This window comes from Miniopterus natalensis, chromosome 12 (assembly GCF_054644295.1).
Source record: "Miniopterus natalensis isolate mMinNat1 chromosome 12, mMinNat1.hap1, whole genome shotgun sequence".
In the NCBI taxonomy this organism is placed as follows: Eukaryota; Metazoa; Chordata; class Mammalia; order Chiroptera; family Miniopteridae; genus Miniopterus; species Miniopterus natalensis.
Window position 1 is genome coordinate 2,747,842 of NC_142092.1, and position 25,810 is coordinate 2,773,651.

At 42.4% G+C, this 25,810-nt stretch overlaps 1 protein-coding gene across 1 annotated transcript in view; it reads left to right on the forward strand.

Moving 5' to 3' along the window:
* IARS1 (isoleucyl-tRNA synthetase 1) overlaps positions 1-25,810 on the forward strand; it is a 93,891-nt gene that overhangs the window by 34,991 nt on the left and 33,090 nt on the right. The window contains exons 11-22 of the mRNA XM_087822504.1: positions 4,681-4,803; positions 5,561-5,652; positions 6,738-6,836; positions 8,622-8,748; positions 9,945-10,018; positions 10,399-10,593; positions 12,453-12,539; positions 14,619-14,702; positions 15,333-15,477; positions 16,954-17,074; positions 21,639-21,730; positions 22,759-22,836. Of these exons, the coding sequence (XP_087678630.1) occupies positions 4,681-4,803; positions 5,561-5,652; positions 6,738-6,836; positions 8,622-8,748; positions 9,945-10,018; positions 10,399-10,593; positions 12,453-12,539; positions 14,619-14,702; positions 15,333-15,477; positions 16,954-17,074; positions 21,639-21,730; positions 22,759-22,836 (1,317 nt within the window). The remainder of the gene's footprint in view (positions 1-4,680; positions 4,804-5,560; positions 5,653-6,737; positions 6,837-8,621; positions 8,749-9,944; positions 10,019-10,398; positions 10,594-12,452; positions 12,540-14,618; positions 14,703-15,332; positions 15,478-16,953; positions 17,075-21,638; positions 21,731-22,758; positions 22,837-25,810) is intronic.

Consider the following 25,810-nt stretch of genomic DNA (forward strand, 5'->3'; position numbering starts at 1 on the left):
ATCTGGAAGAATTAAATGGAATATTATGTAGAGAGTGTTTAACACAGTTCGTGATGCTCTAAGAGTATGCACAGTCACTGCTGCCAACCGTGTACACTCTAGGTCCCGGGGACCAAGACTCCTCTCAGCTTCATCATTTTCTTAGTGATAGGGGTGGTAAGCTAGCCTGTTTCTGTTGATTATTTTGTTTTCATACTTAACCTCTGCAGGGATTTTTATTATGGGAATCTTTGATGTGGAAAAGTAAAGAATATTATAGTAAATCCTTATGTTTACATTATCCAGGTGTATTAATTATCAACATTTTGGGAATTCTGTTTTATGTCTCTTAATCCCTTCCCCCATGCTTTTATTTTGACTGGATAGTTTTGGAACAAAATCTGAATATTATACCTTTGTCTGCATATATTTCGTACACATCTCTGATAAGAAATTTTATTTCTTAAACTTCACGCAAGGACATGTTTTATTGATTTTTAGAGAAAGGGGAAGAGGGGGAGAGAAACATCAATGTGAGAGAGAAACATGGATCAGTTGCCTCCCATACATGCCCTGACCAGGAATTGAACCCACAACCTTTTGGTATACAGGATGACATTCTAACCAATTGAGCCCTCTGGCCAGGGTAAGAAATTTTGTTTTTAGTATAACCAACATGCTGACGTTGAACCCAGTGAAATTATTTTTCATATCACCTCGTACCTGTTCACTATTCACATTGGGTGGGAGCTCTACTCCCTCCCACAACCACATCAAAATTACAACTAAACTTCAAAACTGCCTGAAAGCTAGCTGAATGGGAGTCTTACAACCACAACAGAAGCCACATCTGGACTGGTAGGGGGGGCGGAGGTGCAGGATGGGCTGGTCCCACATACCGTGTGTGGCAGATAAAAATTGGGAGGGATGTCTTATCTAAGGAGGTCCCAACGCCACACCAGAACTCCCAGCTCCAAAGTCCCAGTGCTAACTTCTGGCTGTAAAAACCAGCTGGAATTAAGACTGAGAGAGATAGAGGACTGCTGGAGTCCCAGGTGTTCCTATTTATTTATTTATTTATTTCATTTAAAAATATATCTTTATTGATTTCAGAGAGAGGAAGGGAGAGGGAGAGACAGAGATGGAAACATCAATGATGAGAGAGTCATTGATCGCCTGGCCGGGCGTGACTCAGCGGTTGAGCATCGACCTAGGATCCAGGCAATCAGGGTTCGATTCCCGGTCAGGGCACATGACCGTGTTGCGGGCTCAATGATGACTCTCTCATCATTGATGTTCCTGTTTCTCTCCCTCTCCTTTCCTCTCTCTGAAATCAATAAAGATATATTTAAAAAAAGAGAGAGAGTCATTGATCGAGCCTGCAAGCCGGGCATGTGCCCTGACCGGGAATCGAACCCTGATCACCTGGATCCTAAGTGGATGCTCAAATGCTGAGCTATGCCCGGCCAGGCCCAGATGTTCCTTTTAAAGAACCCATACAGAGACTTACTCAGACTCACTCACTCTGAGCTCCAACACTGGGCCAGAAGCTTGAAAGACACCAAAGACATACACTCGGCATCAAGGTGAGAGCTATGGGGGCAGCTTTTTCAGAGACAGAACAGCTGGCAGAGGCCATTGTTCCTTTCCTGGGCTCTCCTCTGCACAGATCCTGCAGGTAGGCACCATATCTGAGACTCCCTCAACTTGGCTGTCACTGTTTGGCCCTGCCCCACTCAGTGTTTGGGCCTACCCAAACTGTTTCCACTGGCTTTTTCATACCAATGACCTGTCTTGGCTCATGCTTCAGATAGTCCTAAAATTTCTCAAACAAGCAGTCTGTGGCCTCAGGGTGCCCCATAACTCTCACAAGTGGACCCAGGCCTGGGACTAGCAGTAGTCTGCCTTGGTTCGCAGGTTGGCCTCGCCTGGGCACCTCCAAGCCCAGCACAAGTAGCAGCCATCTGCAGATTGCTTTATAGCTCATGCCAGGTGGCCTAGGGCAAAACACAGGCAGAGGCTGACCTTGGTTCGCACCTCCTTGGAGGCCCCAGAACCAGTGCATCCAGTGGACACCTTCAGACCACTGGAAGCATCACCACCCAACCACCTCAAGTGACACACTCAAGGGCGGACTCAGCAGGCAGCAGAGCCACATTGAAGTAAGTCCTGATCTGAGGGGTGGGCCCCAGCATAGCTGATGCTTCATGGTGGTTGGAGGTCGGTGCTCAGTGGTTACAGCCAGTCTTTGCAGTTAATTGTCCTGTGAGTAAATCCCTCCCATTGGCGTGCCAGCATCAATCAAGGCTCAAGTGCAAGAGGAGAATGTTCACAGCCCACCCTGGGAGCACACCTTGGCCTCGCGCCTGGCTTGGGGGATCAGAAGAGCTGCGCCACCGAACCCTGCAGGACATCTACTACATGAGGCCAGTCTGCCAAGCCTGAGAGACATAGCAGCTCTGCCTAATACATAGAAAAAACACGGAGGAAACCAAACTGAGGAGACAAACATGTCCCAAACAAAAGAACAGAACAAAACTCCAGAAAAAGAACTAAACAGAACAGCGGCGAGCAAACTACCAGATGCAGAGTCAAACACATCATCAGGAAGCTCCCTGACTTTAGTGCGAACCTCATCAGCATAAAAAAGGGCCAGTCAGAAGTGAAGGAGACACTAACTGAAATAAAGAGTAATTAACATGGAATCAACAGTAGAGTAGATGAAACCAAGAATCAAAACAGCAATTTGGGATATAAGGAAGCAAAAAACTCCCAACCAGAACAGCAAAAAGAAAAATTAATCCCCCCAAAAATGAGGACCGTGTAGGAACAGTCTGGAACAACTTCAAGTGTACTGATGTGTGCAGAAGGAGAAGAGGGGTAGCAAGAAATTGAAAACCTAGTTGAAAAAAGTATAAAAATGAACAGAAACAGACTCATAGATAGAACATTTTGGTAGTTGCCAGATGGGAGTGGGGTTGAGAGAGGTGTTTAAAAGGTGAAGGGATTAAGAAGTACAAATTGATAGCTACTGAATAGTCACGGGGGGTATAAAGTAGAGCATAGGGAATGTAGTCAGTAATATCCTAGTAACTATGTAAGGTGTCAGGTGGGTGCAGGATTTACCAGGATGATCAGTTGTGTAATGTCTAATCACTGGGTATACACTTGAAATGAATATAATAATGTACGTCAACTGTAATTATTTAAAATGGAAAAAGTAAATTGGTTGGAAGCAATCTTGATAATACTAACAGTTGTAGGAACTAGTCAAATTTCAGTTAATTCATGGCGGTTTTAGGGTTAACTGGTATGATTCCTCCACTAATACTAAATAATAAAAAGATAACTTCATGATTTTGAATTGTAGTTTAGGTTTTTCTTTCAGAACATGATTATTTGTTATTTATTACAGAAATACCTCATATATCTGTCCTGAATGGCAGGCATGTTAATGTTATAGAAAATCAGATCTTTGAACTGCAGCTTTTAAACACCATTTGGTAGAAATTTCCTGAGAACCCTCCCTTGTGGCATGTTGCCAACTGATAGGCTGTGTGATCTCTGCAGAGTCATACTTCTACATGACGGTGACCTGTCTTTCTGGCTCCGTACAGGAATGCAGCTCTTAGCCAGTTGAAGTGGGTGGGACTGTGTCTGCTCCTCTAAATACTTCAAATTGCTGGGCTTCAGGGCTTGTCCTGTCTGTTGTGCAGGTGCGTTTGGGGTCTTCCTTTATGGGCAGGTACCCACATGTTGTATCACACCAGGCAGCCCCTCAGAACAGAGAGAGTTAAACACAGGCCCAGGTGGGAACATACTGGCTTTCCATCTTGTCTTAGAGTCAAACCAGAGTGTGGTTTCTCTATCTAGCGTAAGATAATCCCTTCTAGATTTGGGCAACATAGCACAGCAGTAAAGACTTTGGACTCCAGAGACAGGACAGGCTGTTTGGTTTTGAACATGAGCATTGCCACTTTGCAGGTGAGTGATTTGTTTGTGCCACAGCTTCCTCATCTGTTAAAATGGGGATAGTTGCTGGTTTTTGCAAAAGAAGCGCATAGTTAAAACCTAGTGCGCCAGCAGCCTGCCTTCACAGTGGTGGAGATTAAATGAGCTAAGTAGCGGAATGTTCAGAGCGCTGTCTCACCTAGCATTATATAGGAGTTTGCTCTAATTAATGCTACTGCAAATGTATTCCTTAAGCACTGTGGGTAATCTAGGTAAGCTACGCTCAGTGTTGTGATTTCTTATGTGCCCCTTGACAGGATGCAAATCCATATGCATGTCAAGCATGCAGTACTAAATAGGTCATGCCAGGTACGTACCTGCTTTGGTGATACATGTATGTACGTACATGTTGGTGTTATAAGTCAAATTTGATTTTAATACACTCACATGTCATCTCACTGAGTGGAGAGATACTCTTGATATAAGTACGGATCTGTGAAATAATGGTTGGTTATACTGGGCTAGGTGATCTAATCCCCTGTCCAGCTGTAAGGCTCTGTTCTCTGTGTGGTTGTTGAATTAACTTCAGTCAAGAGGATAATTACAGTCAATTACGTTTATATATCAGAATACTGAAAAATTCTCCTGTAAACCTCCCTCCTCATACAATCCTCTCTTGCCTCCCACACGCAGTTAAAACTGTTTTATTCTTCCCTCCCTCTCCCCTTTCTCCTTTCCCCTTTCCCCCAGGATGATTATCGGGTCTGTATGGACTTCAACATCATTCAGAAAGATTCTGTCCCTGTGTGCCCTGTGGATGCTTCAGGCTGTTTCACAGCAGAAGTGACAGATTTCATGGGACAGTATGTGAAGGTCTGTGACTGTAGGGGCATAAGAGGGTATCATTTCATCATAGTGTTTTCATTAATTCGTTTTTACCAAATAGCTTCCACACCCAGGATTTTTTTTCTAGGAAGTTGATTCTGTTTTGTTTCAGCATAAAATCAGAAAAGATAGACGAGTATTATCAGCTGCATTCCAGGAGTCTAGTATCTTCAGGTAAAGTATGCTGTAGTTTCAAGCATAGGAATTAGAAAAGCTGGGCTCTGACGTGACTCATGAAGCAGCTTTGTGACCTTAGAGTAATCAGTGCTGATTGTAAACTACAGTACCTTAATGATACGGAATATACTTAAAAAGTGCATGAAGTTATATGGTGGCTAAAATATGGATGAAGTTTTATTTTTTTTAAACATTGCTTTTTTTTTTTTTTTTTTTTTTTTAATATGCCTTTTTTGATTTCAGAGAGAGGAAGGGAGAGGGAGAGAGGGAGACAGAAACATCAGTGATGAGTCATTGATTGGCTGCCTCCTGCATGCCCCCTACTGGGGATCGAGCCTGTGCCCTGACTAGGACTCAAACTCAGATCTCCTGGATCCTAGGTCGATGCTTAACCATTGAGCCATGCTGGCCGGGTGGATGAAGTATTTTTATAATACATTTGTTATTTGTGCCTTTTACTCACAGTAAAAGTATTAACACCAGGCGTTAGTAATAATATACTCAGTTATATTGTATTACTAAGTACTGAAGGATATTTCCGTGGCTAAAATTTAATTTTTTTTAACAGGATGCTGACAAAAATATCATCAGGACTCTGAAGGAACAAGGCCGACTTCTTGTTGCCAGCACCTTCACTCATAGCTATCCTTTCTGCTGGAGGTGAGGAGAAAATACTGTTTTAGCTAGAGCTTTAGATTTGTGTGTACACTTAATGTTTGTGCCCATTCCATCAATTTGTGGTTTCCATCTCATTTGTATTTCTTAGAGTCTGGGTTTGGAAACTGCCTTCTTGTTTAAAGGAGAATTTTATGAATGCATACAGTTATTTCTTTTCTCAGGAGTTGTGTGAGAAATATAGACATCAGCTATAAAGAAAACCCAGTTCTTCCCTAGTGTGTTTCTTTATCCTGTGGTCTTCTTTACATCTTACATAAAACACTTCAGTCACCAATAGTGTGGAGGGTTTTTTTCCCCCGCACCAAGCAATTCTCTGTGACGCCAGCTGGGTGTCCTACAATTTAATTCAGTTCTGACACTGTCTACCTGGAGGTAGCATCAGGTCCCACAGATTAACCCCAGAAGGCTGCCACACGCGCACACACACTTTAGATACCAGTCACAAACCCAGGTTGGCCCCTGATAGACTGGCTTTAGATCAGAGGTTCCAACTGTCCCCTCCATGGGTGGGTTCAATTAATTTGCTAGCTGGGCTCACAGAACTCCAGGAAACACATTTGTCAAAAGATACAGGTGAAAAGCCAGATGACTACATACAGAGGGAGAGGTCTGGGGTCCTCTACACAGGAGCATCTGTCCCGTAGAGTTGGGGTGCATCCTCCCATGGATGTGCTCACCAACCTGGAAACTCACACAGCCTGCACTTTTGGGGTTCTAGGCTTCACACAAGGTCGTGACCGTGATCAGCTGAGTGTAAGACCATCGCCCTCCTTGGGAGGACGGAGAGAAGTGGCTGAGAACCCCAAGCTGTTGGGTTGGTCTCCAGGGACCAGCCCTCCCAGGAGCCCATGGAGCACCGTGTTAGAGCAGAAGACACCCCTGTCACCCAGCAAGTTACACGGGTTTCAGAAGCTCTGTGCTGGGGACCAGGGGCAAAGGTGTATATAGATACAGATGTATATATACACACATACACACATGTATATCATCAGTAAGACATTGAAGGCTGTTACCCTGGGTGCCTGCACACCTCCGTCTCACCAGTCACCTCCATTCTGCTTCCCTAGGTCGGACACACCCCTCATTTACAAAGCGGTGCCTAGCTGGTTTGTGCGGGTCGAGCACATGGTAGACCAGCTGCTGAGGAACAATGACCTGTGTTACTGGTGAGCAGTAAGATGTGTGTCTTCATTATATCCTTTGTCATATAGTTAATAAGTATTGGTTTACACTTCCCCAAGTTAAAATAATTTTAATAGCCCCTTTTTATTATATATTGTAATACCTCTTTTTATTTCTTTTTAGAAACACAACACAATTTAAATAAAATGTAACAAAGTAGCATTTTTTTACTATGAGGCATATAGATTAGTCTGTTTTAAGCCCAGTGGAAGTGAGACTGCTGTTCATTCAGTTGACAGAATGGAGTGTCCGAAACACACCTGGCTGTCCTCTCAGAGCTTGTTAGCCTTAAATAATAGTCATTTTCAGGGTAAAGGTTTATTTTTGGATATACCTACAAAAGCCATTTATAATGACAGTTGACCCTTGAACAACACAGGGGTTAGAGGCACCAACCTCTGCGTAGTCAAAAATCCATGTGTTACTATAGTCGACTCTCCACATCTGTGGATTCCCAACTTTGGAGTTGACCCTTGAATATCCCAGGTTTGAACTGCACAGGTCACTTGAAAAAATTTGCATATAAGTGGACTCGTGCAGTTGAGGCACATGCCGTTCAGGATAAGCTGTGCAACATTTGATACTGGTTGATTCCTTGATGGTGATTATGTCTTGTTCATGCTGGCTTCGTGAATAAGCACTGTGCATGCGGACAGAAGCTTGGAGCTAGGATCTGATCGCAGAGAGGTGTTAACTTTAACCTGTCACAGAAATGAAATAAGACTGAATCTGTGTATTGCAGAAGAATATTTTTCAGTAAGAGTTTGGAGTGTAATCACTGTTCGTTTTTATTTCCCATAAGAACTTAAAAACTGCATTTGATTTTGGAAGAATGGGGAGCACCTCAGAGCAGTAAAAGGAAGTGGCCATAGCTTTCTACTTTTTCTAGCAAAGTGACTGATAACTCAAGTAAAAGCTCTTTTTTTGTTTTGTTTTTTCATTTTTATACCTAGGAAGCTCTTTAGTTCTAATGTGTGATATGCTGGGTATGGAATATTAGTACAGGGGTCTTGTGGGAGGTGCAGGCCTATTAACTGGCATTTATGATACAGGACGGGACCACAGGATGTTCGGGAGCCTAGGGTACCCTAACTCAGTCTGGGGAAGTTTTCCTGCAAAGCTTAACCTCGAAGGGTAGGGATCCATTTATCAATCTGAGGCAATAGAAACTTGGAGGAGGGGTGGCTGATACGAGTTCTGCTAGGTGAAGGTTATCACAGAGGAGGAGGAGTGGTACTAGCATAGCAAAGGCAGTGAGGTGAGAGGCCGAATTTAAGGAACTTGCCTCATTGCTGGATCCTCTCATACCATGTGCACATGAGCCTGGAAAGACAGCTACCAATAACCTACCTGTTCGGACCCTTATTTTCTAGGTGATTGGGAGCCTGCACCTAGTGAGTGACAGTTAAAGTGCTATTGTATGGATGAACCAGAAACTAAACAGTGGGACCAGGCTAGCTAGTATCATAGTGACTGTTTAGAGGACTATAGCAGTCCTCTAGTTGGGGAGCATATCCTCCAAGATAGGGAAGCATGGGTGCTGTGAGGTTTCCTGAATTAAAGACCGTCTTCACTGGGGCAAATTCACAGCAGATGTAGCCACTGGGAACCATCTTGCTGCCCATGCAGAAAACCACCTTCCGGGAGAAAGCTCCGCATTTCCAGAGTGTGTGGTCTACAAAGCCTTATGCAAAGGCCTATGCAGATGTCATTCACAAATTTACTCAGTAATGTTCTGAGGTGATTGGATGTCTGACCTGTTTATCCAGGGTCCCAGAGTTTGTACGAGAAAAGCGGTTTGGAAATTGGCTGAAAGATGCACGTGACTGGGCAGTTTCCAGAAACAGATACTGGGGCACCCCCATTCCACTGTGGGTCAGCGAGGACTTTGAGGAGGTAAGACTGGCGGTGTTTTTGTGTGTTGATTTTAGTTGAGGCCCTTTGTTTGTTCCATCTGAATTTGGGATAAAAGAATATGGTTTCTTTCTTTTGTCCTTTCCCCTTATTTCATCATTTTTTCCCTCATTCCTATAATCATGACATAAATGAGAATGTTTTTAGGGTTTTAAATTTATTTGTACTTTACTGCAGTTTTTAACCATTTTGCTCTGTGTAAAAGTGGAGAATGCAATTTGTATTTTTCTCAGGGAGCCCACACATTAAATTATTTGTGTAGCTCATATCTCGGTTTCTTCTTGTGAGTTACTGATAGACAGAACAGACTCCATATCCTGCACTAAGTCATAGCATGTTAAAGCCAATTTACAGCAATAAAAAAAGAAGACTGAAAAAAGTTACCGAAGCATTGCAGACCACCTTTAACCTACAAAACCAGTGATGGTGTGTGTGAGGGTATGTCTGTGTAAATACATAGTAGGACTTTAGATGTATTCCCTGGTGCTACTTTCTGTCCATCACTGAAAGCTGAGAGTATTAGAGCAGTCGTGAGCCACAGCAGCCCAGGGACCTCAGCAAATTTCCAGCGCAGCTGAATCAGAGGCTTTTCAGGACTGACCAGTGAGGACAGGGAAGGAGACCGTGGGTGCTTAGTAGGTAGCAGATAACCTCTGGGTGAGAAACCACAGCAGCTCCTGTTGTGAGTACCTCAGCTAGGCCCATCTCTCACCCCCTGTACCTGGACATAATTCTAACATCTTGCAATAGGACTATTTTGATTCAGCACAATAATTTAGTTCCAGATTTTACTTCATAAGATTCCAACTTAACCAAATTCAAGTGCCAGGAAGCAACTAAGATGCTTTAGACTAATAGTCTAGGCATTTCATTTCTGCTGGTTACTTTTGGAAGAGATTTTGACATAGTAAACCCTCTAGAAATACTTGTTGAGATGATGACTATGAATGTTTAAAATCTCTATGTAGGGCCTCCCTCTGATATTGGGGTAGGTAGCAAGAAAGTGAAGTCTGCTCACCTCTTCAGACAGTGACCTGTACAGTCTCTTGTGAGGGTAAGCCACGTTGATGACTGTCCTGAAGATCAAAGGTTTCTAAAATTGAATACCAATGTTACAGAAATAAACTCTGTGATCTTTGCCTCTGAGGCACTCCTGCTTTTTAACTTTGTTTTGACAGATAGTATGCATTGGGTCAATGGCAGAACTTGAAGAACTGTCAGGAGCAAAGATCTCAGATCTCCACAGAGAGAGGTCAGTATCTAAATGATTGATTCGTGTCAGTTCTATCATTCAGAGCATTGAGCTAGGTCTTAGCCTGTTAAGACACGGTCTCTGTAGCAGATCACAGAGCTGCATATAGAAATCAAACACTGTTTGCGTTGTTCTTGATGACACGTTTCATAATGTGGAAGGGTGGCTTCTGTCCTTGAGTTAGATGTTAGGAGACTCTGGTGTATAACCTAGGTTGAGCGCTCCTGGTGCTCTCTGAAATCCTGTGATAATTGCCGATGTTTCTCTTCATAGATGCCTATGAAGAGCTTGTCAGGAGATTGTGTTTCCTACTGGCAATTAAACTGCAAGTTCTTTTGTGCTTTGAAATTTATGGAAACGGCTAATTTTTTGTTTATTAGCATTGACAGTCTTACCATTCCTTCGCGCTGTGGGAAGGGGCTGCTGCGCCGCATCCCTGAAGTGTTTGACTGCTGGTTTGAGAGTGGTAGCATGCCCTACGCCCAGGTTCATTACCCGTTTGAAAATAAGAAGGGGTTTGAAGATGCATTTCCCGCAGACTTCATTGCCGAAGGCATTGACCAAACCAGAGGATGGTATGTTCCTTGTTCTTTCAAGTGTTATATTGATTTGATTTGATTTAGCTGTTTTACAGAACACTTGGTTTTGATCAGCTCTGTGCTGGAAAGATGTGTCAAGTGAGAGAGGCTCCTGCCCACCACCAAGCAAGCCTTAGTGTCTTTGGAGGAGGCACCTCTCATACAGGAGGGCTGTAGTTTTAGTTTCAGTGATTGCACTGACATCTTGGAGTGGACAGATTTGTTTCACTGGGAATTTAAGTGATAATTTGATATGTGGTCATAGCTTCTTTACTTCAAATCATTTGTTGCAGTGTGTAATCAGTATTTACGTATACGATAATGGGTGGGGCACTACAAATGCAAAGAGGGATGCTTAGAAATGTGCTTAGATGTTAGGCTAGCCTTACAAAATTAACATTCTAAAAAATCTAGATTTTTACAAAATGGGGAGAGGGTTTTGGCATTGATTTTATGTGGTACTTTATTTAAAGTAGTACCCTTCTCCTCTTAATTACAAGAAGGTTAGTTGCTTTCTTTTTGTGGATGAGATTGGTTGGCCCAGGTTCTAATTATACTTTTTTATATATATATATATGTACATATACATACATATATATATCTTTATTGATTTTAGAGAGAGGAAAGGAGAGGGAGAGAGAGCTAGAAACACCAATGATGAGAGAGTCATTGGAGATCGAGCCCTCAACCCCGGGCATGTGCCCTGACCAGGAACCGAACCTCGATCTCCCGGATCCTAGGTCGACGATCAACCACTGAGCCACACCTGGCTGGGCTCTAATTATACTTTCATTAGTATTTTTACAGAAGTGTTTAAGGAATGTTGATGTCCTTAGCTTTTACAAATTGCAGTAGTCATCACAATCAGATTAAATTCCAGCCTAATGTTTCAGAAAGTGCTGTTTTTAGTTTCCAGTCCATTTACCTATAGAAACAGCTACCAGGCAAAAACTGCTATTCCTAGGGAGTTTTTCTGAGGAATGATAGCATCTGGCAACTGTTAACAGTCTTTTCATGGGTTCCCGTGTGGCACACTGCCTCCCTCCCTTTTCCTCAAGTGTGGGCTGCCTCTTCTCCGTCCCAGGGTCCTTCTGGCATACCTTAGGGAAGGGATGTCTGGTCAGGTGTTCATGTTAGTCACGGGATCTGGTCCCCAACCTCATCAGTTCATGTCCTGTGATGGTCTTGGAGTGCAGAATCAGGTTGGAGGTGACAATAAGAGCCTCACTTGTTGGCACAGCTTACAGGGATGTGGTGCAGTTCTTCAGGGAGTAAGCTATAAAGCAAATAGAAGATGCCTGTGAGATCTGACAGAATAAAACCTTTTTCTGCTTCTGTAGTCTTTCTTTAGACTTTTGGATGAGAATGGTTTTTGCTTTTTTTTTTTTTTTTTTTTGATCATAAGACTGTTCCATATGACCCTGTACTAAAGGTAACATACATCTCTTGATATTCAGTTTTGTGTTTTTGTGAGGTCCTGAAAGACCACCTATCTCTGACCTGCTCTACCTTGCAGCTGTCCAACTGGCTTTCCTGGGAGGGCGATGGTACTGTCCTCAACTGGAGTCAGCACCTGGTTCTAGGCCTTTATTTGCTTTAAATAAAGCAGTTTGTTTTCTAATCAGAAGCTGTAGTATGATCAGTCTGCAGGGGTCCTGTGTGTAATTTTTCAGTGATCCTCACACGATTTAATATGTCCCCAAGAATTAAGAACCTTTGCTTAAAGTAATTACCAAGAAGTGTAACAGATCCAAAAGAAATTCAGTTCAACAAGTAAATATAGTTTTTTTCTGTGCTGGAGTTCTTTTCCAGTTCTTGTTTTGTTTTTTTACTATTTCTTTGTTTTTTGTTTTCAGGTTTTACACTCTGCTGGTGCTGGCCACAGCTCTCTTTGGACAACCACCTTTCAGGAATGTGATTGTGAATGGGCTCGTCCTTGCAAGGCAGGTGCACTCCTTTGTGTAATAACAAGTTTTTGTTCCCCTAACCATTCTTTGTGAATAGAGGAATTTAGGAACACCCCAGCTCTGTTCCTACTATTTTTTTCTTCTCTGCGTTTTGTACTTCTTGCTGCTCTTCCTTTCATCCAGTACCTGTCCTGCGCATGTTTCCATCCTTTGAGCGGGTCTCCCGTTCCTCTCTGTCCTAGGAAGAAGGGCTGGGTTTAGAGATAAGCCTCATGGAGCAGGTGGAAGGGGGTCTTTGCTGGGATACTTTGTGTGATAAAATATCATTTGTTGGTTTAGAATTTTATAAAGTTATTTTGCTTATAGCTCTTATTTAATCACTGGTCCATTAAAATAGATTTTTATTGTCTTTTTAACTAGAGGAAATTATGGGTTATAGAGGTTTTTAGTATTGTATGGGATTCCTAGTCTTCCTTTCCTTCTACTTCCTCAAGTTTTTAAAAGTAAAACATAAAAATAAGAAACTAAAAATGTTTACATAGATTATGTGCCATGAGGGAGGATGGCAGTAGGCCCAGTTGTGAGCATTTACACATCCTCACATACTTAATCCCCAGAACTATGTGAGATGGATTCTTTAATTACCCTGTTTTGACATTTGAGGAATTGAGGTATAGAAAAAGTAAGTAACTTTCCCAAAGTCACACAGTAAATAAGTGGTAAACTCAAGTACCCGGGCAGTCTGGCTGTGTAGGCTATGCTTTTTTATTTTATTTTATTTTTTAATATATCTTTATTGATTTCAGAGAGAGGAAAGGAGAGGGAGAGAGAGAGAGAGAAACATCAATGATGAGAGTCATTGATCGGCTGCCTCCTGCACACCCCCGACTGGGGATCGAGCCTGCAACCCGGGCATGTGCCCTGACCGGGAATCGAACCCCAATCGCCTGGATCCTAGGTTGATGCTCAACCGCTGAGCCATGCCCTGCCGGGGGCTATGCTTTTTTAAATTGAAATTTTTATTGAATTGTAGATTTGCATGCAGCTGTGAAAAATAACGGAGACCCCTTTTGACTTTGTCAAGTTTCCTTCCCCCAACTATAATATGTGATCACAACCAGGACGTTGATACAATCCACCAGTCTTACTCAGACATCCCCGGTTTTATGTGCACTGATTTGCTGTGTGTATTTAGTTGCATACAGCTTGATCACAGGTAGATTCCTGTATCCAGCAGCACAGTCAAGAACCTGGGCCCTCTGAACCACACAAGGTCCCTCTGCTGCCCTTGTATGGCCACGCCCTCACCCTCCAGCAGTTCCCCCCTAATCTGTCCATCTCTGAAATCATGCCATTTCAAGTATGTTATGTAAATAGAATCAAATCAAATGTAACTTTCTGAGATTGGCTTTTCTTGCTTGGTGTCACTCCCTGGAGGTTCCTTGGTGCCTGTGCTCCTGTGGTTCCTTCCTTCTCTTTGCCAAGCTATGGCCTGCGCTGTGGGAGACCCAGAGTTTGACTCTTCACCTGCTCAAGGACATTGGGTTGTTTCCAGTGTTTGCTGACAATGAATAAAACTGTGAAATTTGCCTGGCCGGGCGTAGCTCAGTGCTTGAGCATCAACCTAGAATCCAGGCGATCGGGCGTTCGATTCCCGGTCAGGGAACATTCCAGGGTTGTGGGCTCGATCCCCAGTCGGGGGCATGCAGGAGGCAGCCGATCAAAAACTCTCATCATTGATGTTTCTGTGTCTCTCTATCTCTCTCTCTGTCTCCCTCTCTCCTTTCCTCTCTCTGAAATCAATAAAGATATATTAAAAAAAAACAACTTGTGAACTTTGTTACAGGTTTTGTCACTGTTTCTCTGAGGTAAATGCCTAGCCTGAATTTTTAACTATTACACTATAATGTCTTCCTGCCTTCATCTCCTGAAGCTTTTCCATTGACTCAACACAGTATTTAAAAAAGAAGCTTACCGATACTGACAGACAACTTTATAGCTGTACCTTAATGTTGGCTGTATGCCGTTTGCATTTGTGTTCCAATTGAAAATAATCTGTAACTATAAAAATACCTGGGGCATTGACTTACTGGCATCTCCCTTTTGTTTTTCAAGTGATGGCCAGAAAATGAGCAAACGAAAAAAGAATTATCCAGATCCACTTTCAGTCATCCATAAATATGGTGCTGACGCCCTTAGGTAAAAACCCGTGCTTTGCCATGTTTGTGTTTGTCATTTTTATGTAAGCGTCTCTCATTCTGTTAATCATGTTCCTTAGATTTGTTTTGTAATTAACTTTTCACAAAATGTATCTCTGCTCTAGGGGGAGTTACATTGCATGCTGTTGACTCAGACCTCCCAAGGTGTTTTGTTTTGTTTTGTTTTTAATTAATAGTGACACTTCCAAATCTAGAGATCATTGAGTGTTCAGATTCAAAACCTTCCAGTGCCTCTGCCCTGGCAGAGCACACACAGTTGTTCCTTGTGAGTCTTTGGTGCCTGCATGTGTCCTGGGAGGAGGGCCTGGTGGCTTCCTTTTGGTTCTGCTGCAACCACCACCAGTGGCGTACGCTGAGACCAACACGGGGCATACTTGTAGGTTGGTCCAGCGCCACATTTGGGTGTAGAGTTATGTCTCCCGTTATAATATGCTGGGTCTTATACATGTAAAAGTAAGAGCTTTATCAGTTTTAAGAATACCATGAGAAGAGAATTTATAACTATCTCCTTTTGTAGAAGAAATGCTGACTTTGGTGTGGCCCTGTCAACGTGTCACGTAAGAGTTGGTTACTCTCTACGTCCCTTTCCTGTGTGATTTTTCTCTTTCAGGTTATATCTGATCAACTCCCCTGTGGTGAGAGCAGAAAACCTCCGCTTTAAGGAGGAAGGGGTGCGGGACGTCCTGAAGGATGTGCTACTCCCCTGGTACAATGCCTATCGCTTCTTCATCCAGAACGTCCTAAGGCTGCAGAAGGTATGGGCCGAGGTGCTGTGGGTTGAGTTCTGCCCTCCCAGCTATGTTGAGCTGGGTTTGCACTGGCCCTATGGATAGAGGCTCAGAGACACTTCGGAGGCCATAGATAAAGTTATCTGGGGTCGTTGTTGGGCCAGGAACATGGAACTGGTGGTAGGCCATCTGGCCAGGCTCACCTATGCAGACAGGATCCTCACCTGTAGAAGATCTGCATTCAAGCAGTCAGCCAGTTCCCCTCCCTTCATGGAACCAGTTGGGATGGGGCATGGCGGCACCAGTGAAAAGTCAGCCACTGAGAGTAAATGCCTGGTAAAGACTGCTGCAGATTGATGGTCAGGGAAGGCCCTCAGTGGGTGTCTTTAGGCTAAGACACTGAGAGAGAAATTCTCACTGGGTTGTTAGGGTTTAAAGTAATGATTATGATGTATGTGAAAGTGCCTTTTACCTGCTGCCCACAAGCATTCTCTGAGAAGCTATCTCCCCTCCCTCCCTGGCTGTTTTGGGCCTGTAGGCTCCATTGTGCATGTGCCTGTCTGCCTTTTCAGGACTCCACTCATCTTTTTACCTGCAGCACATTACAAGTAGAATTGCTAGTAAATTATGTTGACTAAACATGGGACATAATTCCTTCCTGAGAAACAGGTTGAAAAGCTGAGCTTTGAACATCACACTCCAGCAGTCCAGGCACTTCCTTCCTTCTGCCTCTGGCTTCTCTGGGTCTGCTAATGAACCTTCCCAGAGGGATTTTTCCCTGTGTTTTGAGAAAGGCAATCATTTTCCCCAGGCCCCTAGTTTTTCTGGCTTTTCATTCCTACCACTTCCTTGGGCCAACAATTCTTAGCCAGGCCCACTTTGCAGCCTCTGCTAGTCTGGAGTCTCTTCTGGGCATTGCAGCAAGAGACTGGCTCTACCATCAGGCACTTGGATCTGGGCAAGGATCAGCATGGCCCTGCCACTGGTGGTGATGCTGTGTGAATAGGGACAGGTGAGGTGGTCCTTCAGGAGTGAGGAAGATTTTGCAAAGGAAAAAGAAGGGGTTGAGTAAAGCATTCTAGGTGAAATGAGTAATATAAACTGAGGCATTAATTCCTAGTGCTCATTTTCAGTTTACGGACAGTCATCCAATGCTTGCCAATTTTACTGTCTTTCCTTCCTCAGACTTAAAGTAACTAAACCCTATACTTAGAAGATTTTGGAATATTTCTCAATTCATAATTTTTTTGTGCAGAGGAATAATTTTTTTCCTAAATTCTCCTTACTTCACTCAAAATTGTACTCACTAATTGAGGGCTTAATATCCCAAGTTTAGAGCTTATCTTGAAAATAATCCTGAAAATTAGAAATTTAGATTTCCAATGGGCCTGGATTGGGGAGGGGGTGTGCTGTTACTCTCAGTTTAAGTGCTTTAAACAGCTTATTTATTTACATTAATTTCCCCTAAGAATGCAGCATATTTCAATATTTGTCAATTCTTAGGAGGAAGAAATGGAATTCGTCTACAATGAGAACACTGTTAAAGAAAGTGCCAACATCACAGACCGGTGGGTCCTGTCCTTCATGCAGTCGCTCATTGCATTCTTTGAGACCGAGATGGCAGGTGTGTCTCTCTTTGGCCATCTTCCCAGGACTCTTCTCTTTATGATTGCCTTTTAGATATTTAACTTTTTATTTATAAGCATAGAGGAAATTTTATGGAAATCTTAAGAGATACAGAACAGTACATAAATAATTATTTTTTTCAACACTCAAATATAATTTTGTCAAGGCTTGTTAGTTGTAGAAAGGTGCTGGACCAAGGCCTAGGGAGTTGTCTCAGGATGTCCAGGGGCCTCATCCCTCCACAGGCGCCATGTCGACCGGTGGAGTCACAGGCTCAGTGCTGGGTGGCTCTTCCACCTGTTCCCTAGGCTAGGACCCTCAATTTCTTTCTGTGAATAATACCTGGTTAGAGTTATTATAAGGCTCAAATAGAGATCATATACGTAAAGTAGCTGGTAGATAGTAGGTACTCAGTAAGTAATACTTGTTAATAGTTCATTTTTAATTTATTTTTTAAATTTATCTTTATTTTCAGGTCTACTTTATTAAATAGCCCTTGTTCAATCTAGAAAAATTAGGAAATACAGAAAAGCAATGATGAAGTAGATATTTCTTCATATTGCTGTTACCTACAACAGTGAATTTGTTTTTTTAATATAAATTGGAAGTATTTTTAATTTTTTTTATTTTTTAATTTATCTTTATTGTTGAAAGTATTGCAGGTGTCCCATTTTTTACCCCCAATTGACCCCTTCCACCTCACTCCCACCCCCTCCCCAGGCCTTCACCCTGTTTATTGACTGTGTCCATGGGTTATGCATATAACTTCTTTGGTTAATCTCTTCCCACCCTCCACCCCCCTTCCCTCTGTCCTCTGAAATATGATCGTCTGTTGCATGCATCAATGTCTCTGGATCTATTTAGTTCATGAGATTCTTTTGTTCATTAGCTTCTTGTTAAAGAAGACCCTTCAACATTTCCTGTAGTGCTGGTCTGGTGGTGATGAACTCCTTTAGCTTTTTCTTATCTGTGAAGCTCTTTATCTGACCTTCAATTCTAAATGATAGCTTTGCTGGGTAGAGCAATATTGGTTGTAGGTTCTTGCTTTTCATCACTCTGAATATTTCTTGCCACTCCCTTCTGGCCTGCATAGTTTCTGTTGAGAAATCAGCTGACAGTCGTATGGGTGCTTCCTTGTAGGTAACTAACAGCTTTTCTCTTGCTGCTTAAGATTTTCTCTTGGTCTTTAACCTTTGGCATTTTAATTATGATGTATCTTGCTGTGGGCCTCTTTGGGTTCCTCTTATTTGGGACCCTCTGTGTGAATTTGGTTTTATACAGAGGTTGGGAAGTAGGTTATGATGGTTTCCTCGAGGTTGGACATAGAACAACTGTAAGTCAGGGTGGAAAATTCCAGGAAGCATTGACTAGGATATCTGAGATGGATCTGATAAATTCGGTGGGCTTCCCTGTGCTGCACACCCTAGCAAAGTTCACCTGCTTCCCTCAGCACCCCATGGTTGCTGGGTGCCACTATGCAGGTACAGTGCTGGTGGATTCGACGGGCCGAGCCACCCTTTGGTGCAGGCAGGAATCTGCTGTTCCTTGGCTGGTACATGGCTCTCACTAGAGTGGGTGTCTCTACACTTGACACAAATAGGACAGTTAGTCCAGGAGTTTCCACGTGTTTGTCAGTCATCCTGAAGGACTATATCCACCCCCTTATAAACATACATAATAAAGATCGTATGATTGTCAAGCTGTTGGACAAATTGACAGAAGTGAAAGTGGAAATGAGTGTGGGAGGCAGACTCCTTAGCTGGGATTTCACCAGGCTCCCAGGACACTTGCTCACAGCTCTGTTCACTTTTACCTCCTGAGTGATATGAATCAGTGGGAAATGGTGCCAGGGGTTATTGCTTGGGGCCCCTGCGTCATTAGGCAGCCGGACCTTTCTGAGAGTATACACCCTGGCCAGGACCCAGTCTGACTGGGGGCTTGGGGTTAGGCAGCTTGTGCACATCAGCTCACAGTGAGAGCCAGGTTTGAGAGGCCAGGCTGTGCTTATGGAGCTGATGAGATGAGCTCTGGACATAGAATTGGTGGAGTTCCTGCTCCACGGACCTGTGAGCCTGTGCTTTCCGCTCCCTCGTCAACATCAAGTCTGAGGTAGCGTCCTTGAAAGAGTCTGAAGCTCTTATATGTGATCTCAGCAATAGCTGCTATTGCTTCTGTTTATTGTGGGCTTGTATGTGGGCTTCGTCTCTCTCTAACAGTTGAAACCTGAAAATAGGAAACTGGCTTTCCTAGAAGATGAACAGTGTAATGAACCCTAGAATTAACTTATGCCTTTCTCTACAGATTAGGCCTGATCACAGAGATCAGTTGTCTGGGATTGTGCAGACTCTGAAAGACTGGCCTGGGCTGTGGTCTGCCAGCACCTCTTCTTGAACTTGTGAACCACAGCACAGAGCTGCTCTGCCTTTGGCTTGGCAACTTCTAACCGTGCTGGTTTAAACCAGCAGCTTTTTTAACTGAAGTCACTGAAGTCTCTTCATGTTGTTTAAACATATTTAAACATGTAAATTGTGTTGTTTGTGGGACAGAGTATCAAAGAGGAAGTGAATGGGGAAAATCCTTAAAATAAGCCTATGCCTCAAATAAGATGAGCTAGACACCCTTCCTTTCCTGCTTGCCCTCTGAATTCCTCAGAGGACCCTTCAAGTCTTTCTAAATCTTCCAAGTTTCTCGCCTTCACTCCGTCCATTAGCTTTCTTTCCTTGACTACAGGCATGCCTTGGAGATCTTGTGGGTTCATGGCAAACCACCACAGTAAAGCAAATACCCAATAAAGAGAATATCGCAATAAAGCAAGTCGCGTGAACTTTGGTTTCCCTGTGGATATAGAAGTTACGTTTATACTATTAAGTGTACAATAGCATTGTGTCTAAAACAATGTACGTACATTAATTTAAAAAATGTTAGCTGTCGTCGGAGCCTCAGTGGCCTTTGCTGGTGGAGTTCATCTTTTTTTTTTTTTTTTTAATTTTTTTATTTATTGATTTTGGAGAGAGAAAGAAGAAAAAAAAAAACATCCATTTGTTGTTCCACTTATTCATTTATTGGTTGATTCTTGTGTGTGCCCTGACCAGGGATCGAATTCTCAACCTTGGAGTATTGGTACGACCTCTATCCAGCTGAGCCACCAGGCCAGGGCTCCCTCCTTCATTGACGGCTGCTCACCAACAAGGGTGGTGGTGCTGAAGGCTGGGGTGGCTGTGGCAATTTTTAAAAATTAGACAACAATGAAGTTTGCTGCATCAGTTGACTCTTGCACAGTTTCTCTGTGCCGTGGGATGCAGTTTGATAGCATTTTAACCAAGTAGAACTTCTTTCAAAATTGGAGTCAGTCTCCCACAAACCCTGTTGCTGCTTTATCAGCTAAGTTTATGTAGTATTCTAAATCCTTTGTTATCATTTCAACAATCTTCACAGCATCTTCAGGAGTAACTGTGCAACTCTTCTTTCACTTGAACACTTAGAGGCCATTGTAGGTCTATGAATTGGCCTAATTTTAATGTTGTATTTCAGGGAATGGAGAGGCCTGAGGAGTAGGAGGGGGGAGGGGCAGTCAGATCAGTTGGAACACACAGCATTTATCGATTAAGTTTGCAGTGTTTTGTGGGAACGGTTCATGATACCCCAAAACAGTTGCAATATTAACATCAAAGACCACTGAGCACAGCTCACCATAGCAAGTATAATAATGAAATAGTTTGAAATATTGCAAGAATCCCCAAAATGTGACAGACACAAATTGAGCAAATGATGTTGGAAAAGTGGTACTGATAAACTTGCAGGGTTGCCAAAAACATACAATTTATATTTTAAAAAATTTGCAAAACAAAATAAAACCAAGTATGGTAAATGAGGTATTAGAAAGCCTATTCTGTTTTACTCACAGTTCTTGCTAAGTTTCTCAGTGGCATCATGATGGATAGCTTGCGCCTGGTTGTTCTCTGTTGTCGGGCTGTGCTGTGTGTTGTGATGTTGAGCAGTTGAGCAACAAGCATTGCGGGGTCCCTTTGCCAGATGCCAGGAGCACCTACCTGCTCAGTTATGACAGCCAGAATGTCTCCAGACAGTGTCCCCTGTGGTACAGAGTTGCTCTGGTTGAGAAACGCTGACCTATGCTATGCCCCGTAACATCTAATTAGAACTTGTTGTGTGTCAGACTTAGTTGAGGTACAGAGTAGTACAGTGGAAGGAAGTCGGTATTTTGTGGTGCTGCAGCATTGCACAGCTCCAGGTAAACCCTCCTGCTGGAATCATGTGATGGGCAGTGTTGGTCTCTCAGCCACACATAAGGGGTTTTCATTGTTCAAACTGGCAGTGGCTCACAGGGCGGTTTGTGTGCACCCCAAGACACTTGACAGTCAGGAAGTATGTGTCCTCAAGTGAATGAGCCATTGTGATTGCTTCACTTTGATTCTCTTTCCTAACGAGCATGGCGACCTTTGAGTGACAGGGTTGCTTGTTCTTTTCTTGTATCTACCCCTTTCCCCAAGCACCCCAAATGCTTTGTCTATTCTCACCGCCTGATTGATTGATCTTCCTTTTAGCTTATAGGCTCTATACTGTGGTGCCTCGCCTGGTTAAGTTTGTCGATGTTCTGACGAATTGGTACGTCAGAATGAACCGCCGAAGATTAAAGGTAAGTCCAGACTGTTGTTTGGAAGAACAAAAAGTGCAGGAAGTGTGAAAATGAGTCCAGCCACATGATCTCATGTTTTGAAGCAATTTTTTTCTTTTTACCTTACATATTAACTGTATTTATTGCCATTTGGTGGGTGGGGACCTATAAGTTCTAAAAGTCGTGGTGCATATTTTCAGAACACAGTTATGGACATGTCATATTGGAGGGAGTCTCAGAGCCATTTAGAATTAAGCTGAGCATACCTCTTAAAACCCAAAATAAAGTTATGCAAATATTTCCAAATGTCAAAAACTGATCTCCAGAGGGTCTCCTACCTCTAGTGGGTCAGTTATTTGTTGACAAAACTCTTTTTTGAGCCAATTGGGGATTTCAAATGAGTCAAGAACAGGTCCTGTCTCAAGACTTAAGCCGTGTGTAAACAGTAATTGTGGAAGACAGGAAGTGAGGGATGCCCATACCAAAGACCACTTTGAGCTGCCTACTGCCTATCAGTTTTGTCTTTAAACGTGTTAATGACAAAAACCCATAACAGAACAGTAATTCATTTTTGTTAAATATGCACATGTATACATGTATATCTATATATACACACAAGACCTACAAGGACATGCATTCAAATGTTTACAGTAATTGTTTCTGGGTAATATAATTATGGTTGAATTTTTTTTATCTTTTTTAAAAATAATGAATTAGTATAATTATTTTTATACACATAGTATATACTTTAAAAAAAAAAGTTACCTAAAGGTACTTTAAATTTTTTGTGTTACCAACTACTACTTTCTGTTGTGTGGGAGTCCCACCCTCCGACTTTGGGTTTTCTAACTTGTCTTTACCTCATAGTTACAGGGCCATTCTCCATCAGCTTGGCCCCATCCTTGCTTTCTACACTGACCCCAGACATTTGTGGTTGTGGTCACATCTTGCTCTCTCTTTCCTGTCTCTGTACTGTGCTCCCTGTGGATTGCCTCTTTTTAATAAACTTCTTACTTGGTGTTCATTGTGTGTTTCCTTTTATTCACTAGGGCGAGAACGGAGTGGAGGATTGTGTTTCGGCCCTGGAGACCTTGTTTAGTGTTCTGCTCTCTCTGTGCAAACTTATGGTAAGATTCATTGCCATTTTAAAACTCTGGCCCTGTGGGCTGCTCGCAGTGCCCCGTTGCTTCAGTGTCCTCTGTATCTATTCTGTATTTGGTCCACCAGAAATAGAAAATTTGAGTTTTAAACAACTTAAATCTCGAGTTCCTTTTCAGAAATCATACTAGAAATCTCATTACATTAGTTTCAAAAGCTAGATCTTTGTGGTGATTGCAGGAAAAGGGGGCCAGGGGGTAGAAGAGGGTATAGGGGGATAAATGGTGATAGAAATATATAAATGGGGGAGAAAGTTAATACTGTTTTTAAAAAGCTGGATTTTTTTCTTTTCACGACCGATAGCATATTTCAGGTCATGGTTCTTGCATCTAAATTGAATTGCCACAGTTCCTCGAACATCATACCTCATCCTCATGTGGAATCCCTCATTGTAACAGTGATGCTCGTGTACTATCTCTAACCAAACGTAATACAAACAGTATTTTACTTGAAACATGTTTCTACCGATTGAAATATTAAATAACTTACAAGTAAAATTTTTACTTGTTTTAATTCCTCGTATCCTATTTCTGCTACTCCATTGTAAATTATAAGCCTTCTGTACATTCCCTAAACATACACAGAATGAGAACCTGCTTTGTTTCAGGTCCTATGCCTGGTTCCTCACATCTGTCATTCATTTTTATCCTGTGAATCAGGTTGTGTTCCCTCAGTTTACAAATGAGGTTTCTGAGTTTTAGGGATATTGACTTTGCTGGCACATGGTCAGTGACTCCTGTTTTTGTTTGTTTTTTAAATTAAATTTACTGAGGTGACAATGGTTAATAAAATTATTGGTTAATAAAATTATATAGGTTTCAGACAGTGTACAATTCTAATGATGCATCATCTGTATATTACACTGTGCCCACCATCCAGTCAAATCTTCTGTCACCATGTATTTCATCCCCGTTAAGCTTTATCACCCCTTCCCTCTGGTAACAGCTGTACTATTGTCTGTGTCTATGAGTTTTTGTTTTTCTTGTTTGTTCTTTGTTGTTTTCAGTTTTATAGCCCACATATGAGTGAAATCATATGGTTTTTAGCTTTTTCTGCCTAACTTAATTTTGCTTCCACGATACTCTCAAGATCCATCCATGTTATTGCAAATGACAGTCTTTCATCCTATGGCTGAGTAGTATTCCATTGTGTACATGTCCCACATCATCTTTAGCCAGTCCTCTATTGAAGGACACTTAGGCTGTTTCCATGTCTTGTCCATTGTGAATAACGCTACAGTGAACATAGGGGCACATATATCTTTGCAAATAAATGTTTTTAAATTTTTCTGGTAGATACCCAGAAGAGGGGTTGCTGAATCATATGGTAGCTCTATTCTTAATACTTTGGGGAACTGCGAGACTGCTTTCCATAGTGGCTGTACCAGTCTACATTCACACCAGCAGTGAATGAGGGCTCCCTTTTCTCCACAACCTCTCCAACACTTGTTATTACCTGTCTTGTTGATAGTAGCCGTTCTTAACAGTATGAAGTGGTATCTCATTGTCATTTTGATTTGCATTTCCCTAATAGCTAGTGAAGTTGAGCATCTTTTCATATCTCTGTTGGCCATTTGTTTGCCTTTTTTTTTCTTCTTCTTTTTTTAATATATATTTATTGATTTTAGAGAGAGGAAAGGAGAGGGAGAGAGAGAGATAGAAACATCAATGATGAGAGAGTCATTGATGGGGCTGCCTAGACCGCAACCTGGGCATGTGCCCTGACCGGGAATCGAACCCTGATCGCCTGGATCCCAGGTCGACACTCAACCGCTGAGCCATGCCCGGCCATGCTGTATGCCTTCTTGGGAGAGGTGTCTGTTCAGGTCCTCTGCCCATTTTTTAATTGGATTATTTGTACAATGTATGAGTTCTTTATATATTTTGGATATTAACCCCTGTCAGAGCTGTCGTTTGCAAATATCTCCCATCTGGTTGGTTTCTCTTTTGTTTTGTTCATGGTGTCTTTTGCTGTGCAGAAGCTAGTTTTTAGTTTGATATAGTCCCATTCATTTATTTTTGCTATTACTTCCCTTGCTTTTGGGGTCAAATTTATAAAATTCTCTAAGACCAAGGTCCATAAAGTTTAGTGCCTGTGTTTTAGTATGTATGGTTAAACCCTAGTTTCATTCTTTTTTATATGACTTTCCAATGTCCCCCGCACCATTTATTGAAGAGTCTTTTCTCCATTGTATGTTTTTGTCTCCTTTGTCAAAAATTACTTGCCCATACTCATGTGGGTTTGTTCCTGGGCTTGGCTTTCAGTTCTGTTGGCTTGTGTGTCTGTTTTTCTGCCAGTACCATGCTGTTTTAATTATTGTTGCTTTGTAGTATATTTTGAAGTCAGGGAGTGTGATACCTTCAGTTTTGTTCTTTTTTCTCAGGATTGTTTTTAGTGTTTGGGGTCTTTTGTGGTTCAATACAAATATGATGATTTTGTGTTCTGTTTCATTTTAATATCTCATTGGTGTTTTGATGGGGTTACATTAAATCTGTATATTGCTTTTGGGTAGTATGTCCATTATAACTATGGTGATTCTTCCAAGCCATATGGAATACCTTTCCATTTTCTTGTGTCGTTTTCAGTCTCTTAATAATGTCTTGCAGTGCCCGGCCGGGCGTGGCTCAGCAGTTAAGTGTCGACCTAGGATCCAGGCGATCAGGGTTCAATTCCTGGTCAGGGCACATGCCCAGGTTGCGGGCTGCGGCCGATCAATGACTCTCTCATCATTGATGTTTCTAGCTCTCTCTCTCCCTCTCCTTTCCTCTCTCTGAAATCAATAAAGATATATTTTAAAAAAAAAAAACAGAAGGAACCCACTCAGGTTTATAGGTTCTTTAAAAAAAAAAAAAAAAAGCCCAGCCAGGCGTGGCTCAGCGGTTGAGCGTCGACCTAGGATCCAGGCGATCAGGGTTCGATTCCCGGTCAGGGCACATGCCCGGG